Source organism: Platichthys flesus, chromosome 6 (assembly GCF_949316205.1).
Source record: "Platichthys flesus chromosome 6, fPlaFle2.1, whole genome shotgun sequence".
In the NCBI taxonomy this organism is placed as follows: domain Eukaryota; kingdom Metazoa; phylum Chordata; class Actinopteri; order Pleuronectiformes; family Pleuronectidae; genus Platichthys; species Platichthys flesus.
The window spans coordinates 9,888,430-9,904,771 of NC_084950.1; the positions used below are offsets into that span (position 1 = coordinate 9,888,430).

At 41.9% G+C, this 16,342-nt stretch overlaps 3 protein-coding genes across 3 annotated transcripts; all 3 read left to right on the forward strand.

The window, feature by feature from the left end:
* Nucleotides 1–26: 26 nt before the first annotated feature.
* On the forward strand, nt 27–7,029 carry sinhcaf (SIN3-HDAC complex associated factor). The gene is made up of 6 exons (XM_062389606.1): nt 27–253; nt 3,367–3,494; nt 3,581–3,680; nt 3,782–3,905; nt 4,033–4,183; nt 4,785–7,029. The coding sequence occupies exons 2-6, from the start codon at nt 3,367–3,369 to the stop codon at nt 5,119–5,121; spliced, it is 840 nt and encodes a 279-aa protein (XP_062245590.1). The 5' UTR covers nt 27–253; the 3' UTR covers nt 5,122–7,029.
* A 670-nt stretch (nt 7,030–7,699) lies between these two features.
* Nucleotides 7,700–9,671, forward strand: kxd1 (KxDL motif containing 1). The gene is made up of 5 exons (XM_062389607.1): nt 7,700–7,823; nt 8,123–8,243; nt 8,723–8,875; nt 8,961–9,007; nt 9,091–9,671. The coding sequence occupies exons 1-5, from the start codon at nt 7,721–7,723 to the stop codon at nt 9,345–9,347; spliced, it is 681 nt and encodes a 226-aa protein (XP_062245591.1). The 5' UTR covers nt 7,700–7,720; the 3' UTR covers nt 9,348–9,671.
* A 1,129-nt stretch (nt 9,672–10,800) lies between these two features.
* ergic2 (ERGIC and golgi 2) lies at nt 10,801–16,138 on the forward strand. Its single transcript, XM_062389601.1, has 14 exons — nt 10,801–10,846; nt 11,008–11,164; nt 11,820–11,928; nt 12,154–12,200; nt 12,286–12,353; nt 12,500–12,540; nt 13,047–13,148; nt 13,283–13,375; nt 13,501–13,556; nt 13,678–13,776; nt 13,870–13,967; nt 14,053–14,215; nt 15,084–15,163; nt 15,261–16,138. The coding sequence occupies exons 2-14, from the start codon at nt 11,059–11,061 to the stop codon at nt 15,336–15,338; spliced, it is 1,140 nt and encodes a 379-aa protein (XP_062245585.1). The 5' UTR covers nt 10,801–10,846; nt 11,008–11,058; the 3' UTR covers nt 15,339–16,138.
* Nucleotides 16,139–16,342: the final 204 nt, after the last annotated feature.

Sequence of the window (16,342 nt, forward strand, 5' to 3'; positions counted from 1 at the left end):
AGACGCACGCCCACGTCACACGTCGTTTATGTAAATGGCTTGATTGAAGAAAAGGAAAAGAGCGTCCTGCTCCGCTGTGAAATGGAGGTGTGGATACGGCGCATGCGCAGTGCGTCCACAACTCTCCAGTCCCGTCCACAGGCGCAGACATCAACAAGAGAGCGGGTTACTGGTGCGGCTTGATTTTCATAACAGTCCCATCGCGACCACACGGAGCTGCACTTTGACTCGGCCGGCCGCGACGCAGAACAAGGTAAAAGAATGACGCCATTTTGTTGTGAAAGTGTGCAGTTGTTGTGTCGCTTGTGGAGGAGGTTAAAGTCCCCGCGGAGCTTTCACATGTGTGTTGAAAACAAGCTTCCACTTGTCCGGGAACGATCGGTGTGTGTCCGGGGCCTGCTGCAGCGGCCAACCGGGCTCCCGGCCCCACGTGTGTCCACCTTACAATCGCGTAAAGTGAGCGCAGGAGATGCGGGAGAAACCGCAAAACATGCGTGAAACCGCGGCGGAATGGCCTTCGTGTGCACGCGTGAGGAGGAGCGGGGGCTGTTGTTGTTGTCGGTCGCTTCGGCGCGTTTGTGTTTAAAATCGCCGGCTGGATGTGGCCAACGTGTGTGTGTGTGGTAGTGCGGTGCTACCACACACACTTCATGTTGAATAAAGCGTGGTGGTGGTGCACGGTGCGTGTGCACAGCGGCTGCAGGCGGCTACACATCTTCACCGGCCAAATACACCAAGTTGCTCTCACGCCCACTCGGAGCGGAGATCCGTCTCAGCACGCGGGTCGCTGCTGTCAACAAAACAGAGAACACCAACTGTTTACTATCAACATCCGCTTCGTCAAACTCCACTCGGCTTAAAGATGTTTATTTAATGCGTTAGAAAGCGGTTTAAACTGCGACCCGCCGCTTTGAACTCGCTGCACATGTAGTTGGACTGTTGCAGCGACGCGGCTCCGGAATAACAAAGAGTAAAGATCAAAGTACACTATTCCCCGCGAACTACTTTCTCTCCTCGATCGCTTTAAAAGCCGTTTTTTTGGTACGCAAGAATCGTGTCGGTGTGAGTTTGTGAATGACCACGTGAAAGTTGGCGCAGGAAAAGTCGGCCATCGTCGAGCTGAGGGCTGCGATTATAAAATGGGTGCGCATGAAGCAGGTCGTGTGGAGAGCCATGCTTCCTAGCCGGAGTGGGCGGCGAAAACTGGCGACTCGCACTTCGATGGAGGCAAGTGCGGTGCTCGCTGCGTGCTTTGATCTCGTGGGGGGGAGCGGGCGCGCTGTTCGCGACACTCTGCGCCGCTTTCGAGAGCGATTTTTACACTTTCGATTCGAATGCTGCAGTTTTTTGCGGATAAATCGCATCACACCCCCTTCTCCACGCCACCTCCGCCTTTGAAGTGTGTTGCCATGTTGAGTTACGTCACGTACTGTATTCTGCTGCAGAGATCGTCGGCCGCTGACAGAGGACTCACACGAAGGCCCCACAAAAACATATTCTTGAAAATATGCACATTGTTGCTTTTATTAACAAACTCTTATTAAATGCATCTGTTGAAATTATTAACGTTTATTTACGTTCCCCTTTATCATCCTTGTGATCATATAAATGCTTTCTTTTATTATAGATTTACTGTCCTTTTATATTATATATTTTTTTATTTTACCCACCCCGAATAATGAACCTGTATGTTAACGATCCTCATTACTCTGAGGAACACTTAACCAGTCATACAGTGTCAGGAACAATCTAACGACAGTAACCCTGTACACTACCCATCCACCACAAACCCTAATTATTTATTTACTATACTGTTGCTCAATTCAGATTTACAAGTACACATAAATAATAAATATAAGCACATTATATATACTGTCCATCATACAAATGCACTACCGCATAAGATTCTGTGTATATATATATATATACACATATGCATCCTGTACATAGTGACCCACACTTGATCCTTCAACTTTGCACTCTGCACCTTCAACTACCCCATACGAGTAACCTGAATGTTATTGGTCATATTTCTTTGAACATTTTTCTCCTCTGATAATAATTACTATTTAAATGTTTACTCTCCACCCTTGCACATTTTGTTTTGAGTTGCACTACTCTCGTACACTTTCTCTATTGCACATAGTGGTCATGTTTTTTCTCGCTAGTTCTGGTAGTCTGTTGTTAATTGTCTATTTGTGTTAGTACACTGAATGCAGCTACACAAGATGCCCACTGTGTGCACTTGTGCATGGCAAATAAAGCCCATTCTGACTTTTCATTCTCTTTACATGGAGAGTTAGAGTTACAAAGTACAACCTTCGCTCAGTAGCAGAAATACTTCAACTTTAATAATGATTAACTGATATTTATCGCGATAATTATTGATTGATTGATTTTTTTTAAATCACTTCCTTTTTCGGCCATATTGCTCATGCTGTTTCATTCTCTTAGTTTAAATGTCAAGTTAAGCTTTTACCTGGTAGATTTAAAGCTTGGACATGTTAAACGTTTTCACTGTGGTATTCTATTCTAACCCAGTGTATTATTATTTCTTTAAATACTTGCACTTATGCCTTCCACCACCAGGAGCCTGTTTTTCTGCACTTCTCACCTTCTCCATCACCTTTCCGACCTTTTAAACAACAGTATTTGATAAACGCATGGGAGTGGGAGGTCTGTGGTTTCCCCTGCTCTCTGTCTACTCTCTGTGGCTCCGCACTGTCAGAAGACCCGGAGGACTGATGGCGAGAAAAAAAAAACAGTCTGGGGGGCGCGGCTCGCAGTTTGCCGCAGTTCAGGTCCACATGTGCTGTGCAGAATAAATCTTGCCTAGCAACTAAACCCTTATTCCGCTGCATAATCTGCGCATCTCGAGTGATTTTGTCTTATTCCTCGAACACATTCATCCCATTTCTCTTGCAGCGCAACATTGCATTTATATAATCTTGATTTCAACCACGATCATTATCCTCCGCAGCCTGGAGGCTCAGACTAAATGTTGTATTTTGAGTTTCCTTAAACGGGGCGTGCGTCCTGTGCGCAGCGCAGTGACATGATCTGTCTGACACGCTGTCTGACTGCTGACCTACTTCCCTCATGTGGGTCACAGCGGAGAGATGCTCCAACAAAACCGCTTTCCCTGGATGTTTTTAAATCTCCAAACCGTGACCAAAGCACTCCGTATTTACATTTTAATATTCATTCATTCACATGTGGCTAATCTGCACAATAAAACACCACGTCTGATCTGAGCCACGAGGCTGCTGCTGCTGCGGGAGCATGGTGCAGCTGACGCACGCGGATCAGAGTCCGGGGATGCTTGTGCTTCTTTAATTTATGTATTTGTCTGTTTTCTCCTCGCAGATGTTTGGCTTTCACAAGCCAAAAATGTATAGGAGTCTGGACGGCTGCTGCATCTGCCGTGCAAAGTCGTCCAGCTCTCGTTTCACGGACAGTAAGCGCTATGAGAAGGAGTTCAGGAGCTGCTTCGGGTAAGTGACACACCTAAGCACGTGGTCTGTAACGCATCTCATTGATAGAAAACCTTTCCCACTCATCATGTGTAATCCTCTCACAGGTTGAGTGAAACCAGATCTGGAGAAATCTGCAATGCCTGTGTGCTTCTGGTGAAACGATGGAAAAAGCTTCCAGTGGGAACCAAGAAGAACTGGAACCATGTGAGTGTGAATCTGTGAGCTGCTGCTGGGTCATGATAAAATATCAGAATCATTCAAGCTATGTTCGCAGTCATTGAACATCTCTCCTTCCCTGTGCACAGGTTGTGGACGCCAGGGGAGGTCCCAGTTTAAAAATAACCTCCAGGCCCAAGAAAATAAAGTCCATCTCTAAGAAAGCTCGGCCGAGTCAGATCAGCAGGCTGCAGAAAGAGCTTAAAAGAAACAGTGAGTTTGATTTTTTGTTTTTTTTTGTTTTAGTTGGCCATTTACTTTAATAGCAGTCACTCATCTCATCCTCAAAATGCCTTGTCATACACTCTACATGTCTAACAGCTAATAATCTGCTCACCAGATTCCGATGCTCACAGCACCACCTCCAGTGCCTCTCCGGCTCAGTCTCCCAGCTACAGCAACCTGTCGGACGACGGCTCTGACACTGAGCTCAGCCCGGGTTCCAGCCGCTCCCCGGTTTTCTCCTTCCTGGACCTCACCTACTGGAAGAGGTAATACACACTGTGAAGAAGTGGTATATCCTTGTTCTACAGACTCATTTAGGATTTAAAACAACACACCAGCTCTTTTTTTTACATTTTATGTTACATACATTGAGAAAATCAAGAAGCAATTTTTGTCAAGGAGACATTTTTGTGCATTTACTTCATATTCACATTGTGATAAGGACATTGCTAAAAGTCTCTTCACATATGTAGTCCACCCATACGACATGCATAGTTCCAATTTTATTTTTCAAGGTATCTCTATCCAATAGCACTATAGACATGACTTGTAGCTTTAGGAATGAAGAGGGAATATTACAATTTTTTTTTTTTTTTTTTATAAACATTGACTGAATGATGTCTATACAGCACACACAGGGTGTGCATCGCCTCACCAATATTTTTCATAGTTTATAGTTTGGTGACATCTTCCACCTAACCAGCGAGTCAAAGGCCTAAAACAACTGATGTCTGTCACATCAGTTGAATAGTTATTTAACAATGTCAAGCATCATTAAGAGTCACAGTGTTAATTCATTTTAATGAAGGGCTGTAGATGGAAGGGTTCTCCTGCTTCATTCACTCTATTGTATTGTGTTCTGTGTAGGCAAAAAGTTTGCTGTGGAATCATCTACAAGGGTCGCTTTGGCGAGGTGCTCATCGACCCACATTTGTTCAAGCCGTGCTGCCGCAAGAAACAGCGACAGCAGCAGCAACAGGAGGAGGAGGAAGACGAGGAGGAAGATGAGGAGGAGGACGAGGAAGAAGAGGTGGAGGTAGAGGAAGGCCAGGTGGGAGCGGATGTCGAAGGGGAAAAATCCCAGGCGGAAGAGGAAGTGAAGGAAATTCCGTGTGAGGAAAACGCCGAGCCAGCTCAGCAATGTGTTACCATGACAACCCCTCCAACCAGGGGCGTAGTGGTGGCGGCAGAGGCAGGGTGGTAATTCCAGCCCCCCCTTCCCTCCTCCCTCCCTTTGCACACATCTCTGAAGAAATCTCGGGGTTCTGTTTTTTTCTCTCGAGCACTCACAGAAAGAAGTTGCCTCAGATCGCCTTCAGTCACAAAGCAGCTGAAAATCCTTTGGTCTTCTCCATAATGGTTCTGGAGATTTGTTTATTATGTTTGAACTGTAACTTATGAACTGTCGTGTTTCCACCTTGTCTCTCTTTTTTCGTTTGTATTTAATATTCTTCCCATTCTGATGGCGGATCCTCATCCGTTGTGTTTTTGATATACATTCGATTGAAATGCTGGAGCTCTTGTTCGCTGGTACATCTAAAGATTTTATTCCAAAACGCAATAGATCCACCGGCTCAAAGAAAAGGGTGCTACTTGAAATTCATCACTCAACATTTCAAACATGCAACTGAAATCATTCTCATTGGGGATATTTTACAAGCCTGTTTAGATTTTCTCTATACTCAGAGTAGATGGCTCTTTCCTTTTGATGGTGGATATCTCGTTTTGGAATGAATGACACTTTACACTGATGGAGCGCAGACCTGTACAGTAGCCCTTGTGTTTGTCTCTATTCACATCCACTCCTATCAAAGCATTTGTGTTTGTAAACTGGATTAGCGTCTCTGTGTGCAAATACGTTCGTGGTCCCATTGAAACGAGGCCTATTCACAGCTTCAACAGCAAATACACCAGCCTTAATTATGTGTTACAGACAGTGCTAGTGTAAATTTTGGATTGGTATTAAGGAACAAAAAGGGACAGTAGCTATATTTATAGTGGCCTGAGCAACACATAGTGCATTTTGCATGAATGGCAAGCCACTCATCCAAAAGACCTAACGATCTGATGCATGAGTCTACGAAAATTGCATGGCCTTATATAAACTGTAAATCTTATTTTTTATTTTTTTGGATCCATTTCTCTGGAGTTTTAACTTATTTTTGTATGTAAAAAAAACTTAAAAAGAAAAATAGAAATCTCTTTGCATAATAATACTTCAAAATACGACAGCAAAACACATAATCGGTCTATAGTCATTCAGCAATATCAGCATCAGTGTTTTTCCTCATTCCTGGGTCAGTATACGGTAAAAGACTTTATACAAGCTAAAATTCTATGCCATTGCCTCTTATATACCACACGTGTTGTGATATATAGCCTAATATTACTTTATTTATCAAATGAAAGCCAAAGCACATTGAAATTCACCCAATGTCAAATCAATGCAGGTTTTCTATGGACACTTGTGCTTGTCCGAGGTCATTTATATGTATGTTTATGGTATTCTGAAAACCAACACTAATATGAAATTTCATACCTGTGATGTTGTAGTTGGGAGCAGAGGGTGTGTTCTGTACATAAGGGGTTGGGCGAGCCACGTGGCTCATATATGGGATTAGTTATTTATTTATTTCATATTTATTTGTATCACTGCGTCCCTGCTTAGAAGTGTAATACTATGAATTCTTCTCTTGTTTAGCTTTTGCGTAGCATGGTTTTTGTACATCAGAAATCGAATGTAATTCACACGCAGGCTCTGTTTAACGTTGCGTTGAATTACCGGTTGTCAATATTTGTGAAATGATGTCAAGTATTTATTTACTCATCGGTTGAGTTGCGTGCAACCTAACTTATTCTGTATCTTCATTTTGGATTTGTATCCTATAAGCAGAGAAATGATAGATTGCAGCCGAAATGTACTTCTCCCCTGTTTAGCCTGTAGCTTAAAAATGTTCAAGAACAGTAGGATATCTAACTGTAGACTTGCATGTACTGTTGCTATGCATTTACTTAGCTTACCAGTTAGACAAAGCAGTTTTGTATTTTTTATAAATCATGTACTTTTTTTACATGTCCCTTAATAAAACCAATTTTGTGATTTTTCTGGAAACATGAAATAACCGAAGTTACTTCTATGAGGTGGGAGGATAAACACGAGTTCAAATCAAAATCCAATCATGAATCCATGATTTGAAAGATTTACTTATTTTGAGAACATCTACTTTCAATATGGTAGTATTAATGTCTGACATAAAGTTATGTAACAAAGTTAAACATTTCAAAGATATTCCATATAAATGCTTCAACTCTGTGGGAAGCTTTAACACAGTTTTTTGGATGTTACCTATATATGAAAATAGCAAATTTCAAATGTTTGTAATTAGATTTACGTGGTTATCTCTAAATATCTATATTTGGACAATTTTACATAGTATATTTTATTTGGACCTATATTTAAAAAATTATTATCTACATACGAATTATATGTTTAGTTGTCTGTGTATGTCTATATATAATGAATAGATATTCTGGAATAAAGGGAATTAAAAGTTGTATTACGTGGTATAATACTTAATGCCATTTTAAATTCGAATGTTTTATATGTTTAACAAGAACACCGTTTTTATCTTTCGGTGTGACGTGACTACCGTATAGTTGTTGTTGTCGATAACAACGAATTTAATATTGTTAACCATGTGCATTTGTAATTTGCGCAGTTTTAAATAAAGAAAAGAAAAGGAACAAAAAAAAGAAAAAGCACCGGAAACGTTGGTCCTATGACCGGAAGTGCAGAAACGCGGATGTGCTTTGTTGTTGTTCCTACTCAGCTGTCAGCTGTTCTCTGCAGATGTAGATTTATAATAGCAGCAGAGAGAGGAAACAGTCGCTCACCAGAGGAAGAAGGTAACATCACCGCTGCTCTGCTTGTTACTTTAGTTCGGAAGCTAACGGGGATTATATCCGTGCTATCTATGACTCGTCCCGGCTGTTAATGAAGTGACTCATCGGTTCAAGCTGCTGTCATGAAAAGATCCGAGTCCCTGGAGAGAATGTGAAGTTTAATAACGTGTCTGTTAAAAACTGCAGTTCCTACAGTTAATGCAGACATCAGCACTGACATCCGCTACTAGTGACGCTGCACACGTGGTTTCATTCAGCTCTATACCACTCTCACAGGTCTGACTGCAGGTTTGTATTCCCAGGTGTTTTCCTCTGGATCGTCGTCATGGAGGAGCCCACAGCCTCCGGGGTGTTCTGCGGCCGGATGCTGAGCATGGTCAACTCCGAAGACGTCAATGCCATCATCCAGGCTCAGAGACACATGTGAGTGTTGGTGTCATCTGATGAGCATCACGTGTCACTCCTGCTTCCTTTTATCACTACATAGAAAATGTTGTGCTGGTGAGACCTCGTTCAGACCTGGTATTAACATCCATCCTGAGGGATTCAGTCACAAGTGGGCAGCTCTATGTACAGGTCTGAATGCACCTAAACGCATCTTCAGGGCTCCTTTAGGTCTGATCACCGCTATGTCAACACAAGTCCTTATAAACTTACTCACTAGTACTGAGTCACACACACACACACACAGCCATCGGAAACATTTGTAAACTCGGAACATGATTGGGTCTTTGCTAGAAATGATGTGATTATTTGTGATTGGATCGCTCCGGATGGACGGTATCACCAGGTCTGAACAGGGCCTCACACTGTATTTGACAGTGATGCTGCCCTGTCCCTTCCTCATCTCAAACTGGCCCCTGAAGATTCTTGTTGTTTTGCTGATTAATTGCGGGAAACAGGCTCGACCGCTTTGAGAAAACCAACGAAATGCTGATCAACTTCAACGGGCTGTCAAACGTGCGACTGCAGCAGATGAACGAGCGCTTCCTGCTCCACACACGAACGCTGGTGGAGATGAAGAAAGATCTGGACAGCGTCTTCAGACGGATCAGGTAAACACTGCCCCACCAGGGGGAAACAGAAACACACACACACACAAACACAATCGCTGATTATTTGTCTACTTTTCTTCCCCAGGACACTTAAAGGGAAGGTCGCTAAGCAGTACCCAGAAGCTTTCAGCAGTGAGTTCTCTTTTTCATTTGTCATGCCAACAATCAACTCCTCCGAATTCAGTTCAACCAAATTTCATGTCTGACATATCTAGATATCCACGAGTCACCGATTCCGGAGGACGACGATGACGAGTTTGACCCAGTTCCCCACAGTGTCCCCACAACGATCACCACGGCCACCTCGGAGCAGAGCACAGAGTCATGTGACACGAGTCCAGATGTGATCTCCCCCACTGTGAGCAGATGCTCAGAAGATCTCTCTCAAGAGCCGCCTGACACGCCCACCTCCGACGTCCCAGAGATGGCCGTCTTACAGGACGAAGGGCCTGACTCTGTACCTGCGGAATAGAGCGAACACTTTGAATGGATGTCCGGCACTTGAAGTTGAGCTTCAACCTTAAAGCGATCTTAGCAGGAAAGTCGTGTTGTATTTATGTTGGTCTTCATGATGATTGGTCACTTTTCCAGTCACACTTGATGTATTTGTTGGAAAGAGCTTCACAGCCTTGATCGTCGAGGTGGCTGTGAACTGTCTCTGAGGATGCTTGTCATGCTTGTTTGTTTTTTTGCCTACTCAGCACTGAAATAATGCACATTATACTTGAAGTTGTACAGTATGTCACTATGGATACACATGTCTTATTCACACAAGAGTAAAAGCCCTCACTCCTTATTTGTTCGGAAGCATTTTCTGTTTGAAGAGATGCGGTTCAAGTAACTTGAATGTGAACGTTTTCTCTGCATTATAGTTTGTGTGCAAGTACTTAATACTGTTGATGTGGTGATAATATTGGCACAGCATTATTAGTCTATGGACCTCTGTTACAACCAATGATTTCAGCAGAGTTTTATCTCCTGTTTCTCGCCCAAAAATTCTCCTCTTCCATCTCAGGGAGGTCGGATACTAGGTTCACTGTCAGTTATCTGTGTTTCTGATACAGAAAACCTTTTAAGGACCCTATAGATTTGCTCTTTGAGATGGAAACCACGTTTTATTTACACTCTGATTTCAACCGGAACGTGTTTGTGTTTGTGTTTTATATACTTAATCAGTGAAATATCTTTCTAGACAGTAAGTATAAATTAAATGAAAGTGAGAACAATTACTGGTGCTTGACAAATTTGTTTTACAGAGGTGAATAATATCTTTTGTAAACTGTGTCCTTCAGTTAAAAAAGATGTGATGTAACAACTGCTATTACAAACTGAACCTGTTAATGTTCCAACAGAAAATAAAACAAGGATGCAAAGTGATAGAAATTTAATTTAATGAAATTATGAGAGTGCATTTATGTTCCTCATTAGAAAGAAATAACTTGGTGTGCCTTGTGAGAATAACCCTGAGCAAAAGAAAAAATTATTATAAAATTACATAATTGAGTGCCACACTTGTCTGGGTGCTGAGGTAAAATACAGACGCTTAAATACCACAGATGTGACATAAATAGAAACATTTATTTGACTCAAAACTCTTTAGAAAGCAGAGAATAACTGTTTGGATAGGTTAACTCAAAAGTTTATTTCTTTATAGGTTAATCCTGTAGAGTAACCAAGTTTAACTACAAAAGGAAACGTTCTCCAGAGAACTCTGGATCCTGGACTCTATAACCAACCATCAAAATGTACGAAAGGGAATGAAATCATTGTAAATATGCTCAACAAAGTTTTTCTCCTGGTTACAAAAATCAAGCTGAAAGCCATGAATTGGCAATTCGTCTACAACCACCAGAGGGTGCTATGTCCGGATGGGAGCAGTTTTTCCAGACAACGAGGTCAAACGTCACAGTGACTTCCACGTCACATGACCGGATACTCCAGGTTCAGTGTTTTCTCCTGACCAAATATACTGTAAATATAAAGTCAACATGGATAATTATCGCATTTACAAACAATACAACCATGTTTCATTTAACCTCCGCCATGTTCTAGCCTGCTAAGCTAGCTGGTGCTAACGGTGAGCTCGGTTGTTGTAATGGTCAAACGTTCAATCTGAACTTTATCGATCTCAGCTCGTCCCGAACACCCAGAGTCTCAGAGGATCGCTGAGCTCCAGCTGCGACATGAGGAGACTCACGAAGAAGAAAACTCTGACTCTGGTCAAGGAGCTGGACGCTTTCCCCAAAGTCCCGGAGAGCTACGTGGAGTCCACAGCCAGCGGCGGGACAGGTACCGACACAACACAGACACTACAGACAGCCCACAGATACACAACACAGACACACTACAGACAGCTGACAGATACACAACACAGACACACTACAGATACACCACAACAGACCCAGACACCACAACATAGACACTACCGACACAACACAGACCATTGACACAACACAGACACACTACAGCAGACACACCACAACTGACACACTACTCAGACACTACAGACACACACAGACACAACACAGAGACACTACAGACACCACAGAGGCACCACTACAGAGACACTACCTACACACTATAGACACACTACATAACCCAGACATACAACAGACAAACAGCACAGACACAACACTGTCACACCACAACAGACACACGACAGACACACTACACAGACAAAAAGCAGATACACCACAACAGACCTCAGACACACAACCGGCACACTACACAGACACACAACTCAGACACATGACAAACTCACGACAGACAACATAACAACCCACAGACACAAAACAGCTTCACCACAACACATGGCAGATACACAGCAGGTGACAGACACAACTGTAGTGTCCATCGAGTGAGTGTAATGACCCCTGTGTGTGTGTGTGTGTGTGTGTGTGTGTGTGTGTGTGTGTGTTTGTGTTTGTGTGTGTGTCCTCTGCAGTGTCTCTGATCGCCTTCACCCTCATGGCTGTTCTTGCCATCCTGGAGTTCTTTGTGTACACAAGGACGTGGATGAGATACGAGTACGAGGTGGACAAAGACTTCAGCAGGTGAGACTCACACACATGGTTATTATTGTTATAATTACTATTGTTGTTGTATTTTATTATACAATTATTTGATTGGGCTGGGTGTTTACTGCAGTACAGTTCAACATCAGTACAGACGACTTCCTTCAAATTGATCCTTGCAGGACTGTTCATCTGTGTTAGTTTTAACTTGGTGTTCATGATAAACGATAAATGGACACGTCTGCATCTGCTCTTCATTTACAGTAAACTCCGGATCAATGTAGACATCACAGTTGCTATGAGATGTCAATGTAAGTACAAACATCTTCGGTTTGCTTGTCATTTCTTTCGTTTAGAAGAGAAAGTATGACTATGTGTTTTTATGCTTGTGTTTAGATATTGGTGCAGATGTCCTGGATCTGGCAGAAACCATGGTCGCATCTGATGGTTTAAAATATGAACCAGTGAGTTTGAGCTCCTTCATTTACTTCACTCAACAATATAGATGAGGAGACAAAGCGTTAAACTCCATTACGACTCTATTTAATCATTTTTATTCAATTCTTAAAGCTTCTTCATACGTGTCTCACAATTAATTTTCCCTTTCCAGGTCAACTATGAACTGTCTCCACAGCAGAAGATGTGGCACATGTAAGAATCAAACTATCCTGGACACTTTCTTTTATTTACTTATAGCAAGCAGTTGTCTTTAAGTGGCAGATAATCAAGTGTATGGTGCCTCTCAATAGAAGTAGAGCTGCAACTAATCATCAATTAATTTGCCAACTGTTGTATTGATTAGTAGCTTATAGTTTTTTCTATAAAACAAAAAATGTAAAAAGAAATGAACAATTCATTCAGCTCAATGTGATTTCTACAGATATTTTTTGAGTAGCTGAAGCCACAGTGTCACATTAGCCACATTACTGTAATTTTCAATTAATCTATTAATTATTGATAATTAAATGTTACAGCTCACATTAAGTGGCAACAGTAAATCTAAAGCACACCAAAGATATTTGCCACCACTATAAAGTAGTAAAGTCATGGTACCGTGTGGTTTCACCTGATTTGTACTGATTTAGAATTTGAAATGCTGATTCACCATTTGACTTCTCTCTCATTCGAAGTGAGCTCTGACTTTCTGTCTCCGTCAGGACTCTTCTGCACATCCAGGAGCGTCTGAGAGTCGAGCACGCTCTTCAGGACATCATCTTCAAGGCTGCGTTAAAAGGAGATCCTCCTGCTCCTGACCATAGGTACAAGCTCCTAAAATATACTCTTTTCCTTTTTAAAGTTGGAAATATAATTTCAATCATAAGGAAGTGTTCGACCTCACTTATAGCTTTAATAAATAATTCCCTCGTCGTTTTGTTTCTCTTTTTCCCCACAGGGACGACAGCATCACTTCCCTCACGGCCTGCAGGATACATGGACATATGTATGTTAACAAAGTGGCAGGAAACTTCCACATCACTGTTGGCAAGTAAGTGTCGCCCTGATGTTGAACACGCTCATAATGATGTGTTAATCACTTTGTTATTAGATATGGTACATTTATCCAGAAGATGAGAATTAAACCTGAACATGTTGTATCATTGTCCTCCACAGGTCCATCCCTCATCCCAGAGGACACGCTCATCTAGCTGCTCTCGTCAGCCATGACTGTGAGTTTTTTATTTTTAACAAAACATTGATGCCCTGCTTCTTTAATCACAGTACAAATTAAATGTTCTGTGACACATTAAATGTTGAAGATAACGGTTCTGACTCGTCATTGTGCCGCAGCTTATAACTTCTCTCACCGGATCGACCACCTGTCCTTTGGAGAAGCGATTCCTGGGATAATCAGCCCGTTGGACGGCACAGAGAAGATCTCTGCTGAGCGTACGTCGTTGGCGTCACAAACAAATCAATTATTGTTTTCATTTATGCTTTAGTGTGCTTTTTTATTGACGGTGCTGTGACAATTCTCTGTAGCAAACCACATGTTTCAGTACTTCATCACCATCGTGCCCACCAAGCTGAACACTTACCAGATTTCTGCTGAGACGCATCAGTACTCAGTCACAGAGCGGGTAGGTTTGAATTCAGCTCATGTTTGTGTATTTGTGTTGTGTGTTATCTTTCAGTGCATCAATATGTGTTTGTGTCCCTCTGCAGGAGCGAGCGATAAACCATGCTGCAGGCAGCCATGGAGTCTCAGGGATCTTTATGAAATATGATATCAGTTCTCTGATGGTCAGAGTCACCGAGCAGCACATGCCTTTCTGGCAGTTTCTCGTCAGACTCTGCGGCATCGTCGGAGGAATTTTCTCCACCACAGGTAGATAAACTGTCTTAACTACTATAGTGTTTCATCAAGTACCAGATGCATATGTACAAAACTAAACTGGAGCTTTATGATGATTGTGCTTGTACGTTTAGGCAACAGCCACACGTATATATGTTTTAGATTTAAAACATGTCCCTGTTGCTACATTTATATCTGCTGTTGTTATTGTTAGTTTGAAATGTTTTGTTGTAGTATGGACGTGCAGAAACAAATCAAAACAATCGACTGCAGGGAGGATAACCTGCTTCCTGTTTACACTGGTACCCACATGCCCAGTGTATGTGAATGGTCATGTGATGTGCGTTTTCAGATGCATTTAGTATGAAAGGGAACTATAATTATTATTATTATAATGGAGCTAAAACACTTTTTTGTTTTACAATGCTGCTTAAACACTTATACTCCCATATTCTGAGCAGCCATTGGCTTGAAATCGATTAATTCATCTACAATATGAAAATCCACTTACAGAAACTTACAGACTGAGAAAGATCAATAAAAGTGAAAATATAGGAACACACTCACAAACAGTCCCACATGGAGCTAACGAATTACTTTTTATACTCGTGTGAACTGAAAACAGAGGCAGCACATGTAACCACTGTTCCTCATGCGGTGAAGGAGTCACTGTAGAAGAAGAGTTCAGTTAATGAGAGCAGACATTCACTCTTACATAAACATAGTAAAGCATCTGGGAAAAAGCCATAAATCCTGCTGCATGTATTATTTATGGGTTTCTGTCAGATGCAGACTCAACATCGTCTTCTATATAAAAACCCACAGAGAGATCAAACCTGCTTTCACCTCATCTGAGCTCGTGAACGTCAGTGTCTGTGAACCGGGTCTTTGTCTCTCACAGGTATGCTCCACAGTATGATCGGCTGCCTGGTCGATGTCGTCTGCTGTCGTTTTCAGATGGGAATCTACAAACCTCTGACGGTAAACCAATCAGTGATCCTCGCTTTGAATTGAAACCTGTTGTGAAATTGAAGAGGGAAATCTAACTCTCTCTGTGTTTTTCATTATTAATCATCAGGAGGCTTCTCTGAATGAACAAGAAACCAGTGAAAGCTCAGTTCCTCCTCCTCCTCTGGATGATCTCTCACAACAATGAGACGACAACAACTCAGCTGCAGTCGGCTGACGACTCCCCAGCTGCACCTTAACCACTAAAACAGCACAGCCTGACTCATGTGGGTTTTTGGGCCGAGGCTGAGAATAGGGAGCAAAATACAAACCTGAAGAACAGGAATTGAGAAGATATACATCATTTTAACATAAAATGTGACTACACACATTCTCTGCATTGTTTATCCTGTAAATTTTGTTTAAATATCGGCAAACGCAGATAGCGATACGTCTGTAAAAGGCTCATATTGACCTGCTGATAAATTGATCGGGCTCCACCAATCAGCAGTGAGATGCTGGGAAAATGTTTACAAGTTGTTTTATTTTGAAATATGTGTTTCTTCTGAGAAATGTGTAAATAATTGTATCTTGTTTATTTCTATTGGATGGATGTGAGATTGTTATTGGTACCTCCTCTAATGTAATTTCCACTGGAAGCGTCCCTAGGACCAAACTACAGACATGATTTACATCATTATTACAGACAGTAGCTGGTGTTCAAACCCACACAGGAGTTTCTGCTGATTCTGACTTTGTCTGGGTTATATTTCCAGCTACACACTTGATTGACAGATGTGGTTTTAGCTTTTTTCAGATTTTTTTCCCCCCATGTTCTTTTGTGACATCAGAAACAGAAGTGAAGAAATTGTTCAGCCCCTTTAAGAACTGTGTGAAAGTCTTGAAGAATTTTGGGTTGTTCCACATTGTGCCTGTGTGTAAATGATTGTTGCAAACATGAGGCTGACTTGTTAAATAAAAGCCACTCTGATGTGGTTTCATTGTAAATAGTTACCTGTGTCTCTGGTATGTTCCCCCACGAGTGCTGCATCATGAATGATTAAATAATAAAAAGATCACCTTTGCCTAAGTTGACATTCTCAGGTTATCGCTCACCTGCCATCATATCATCAAACATTAGTGATAATGTAAAAATCTGGAAGTTAAAACTGATCTCTTGTCTCATATTCAAAGTTTGATCTTGGATATTCA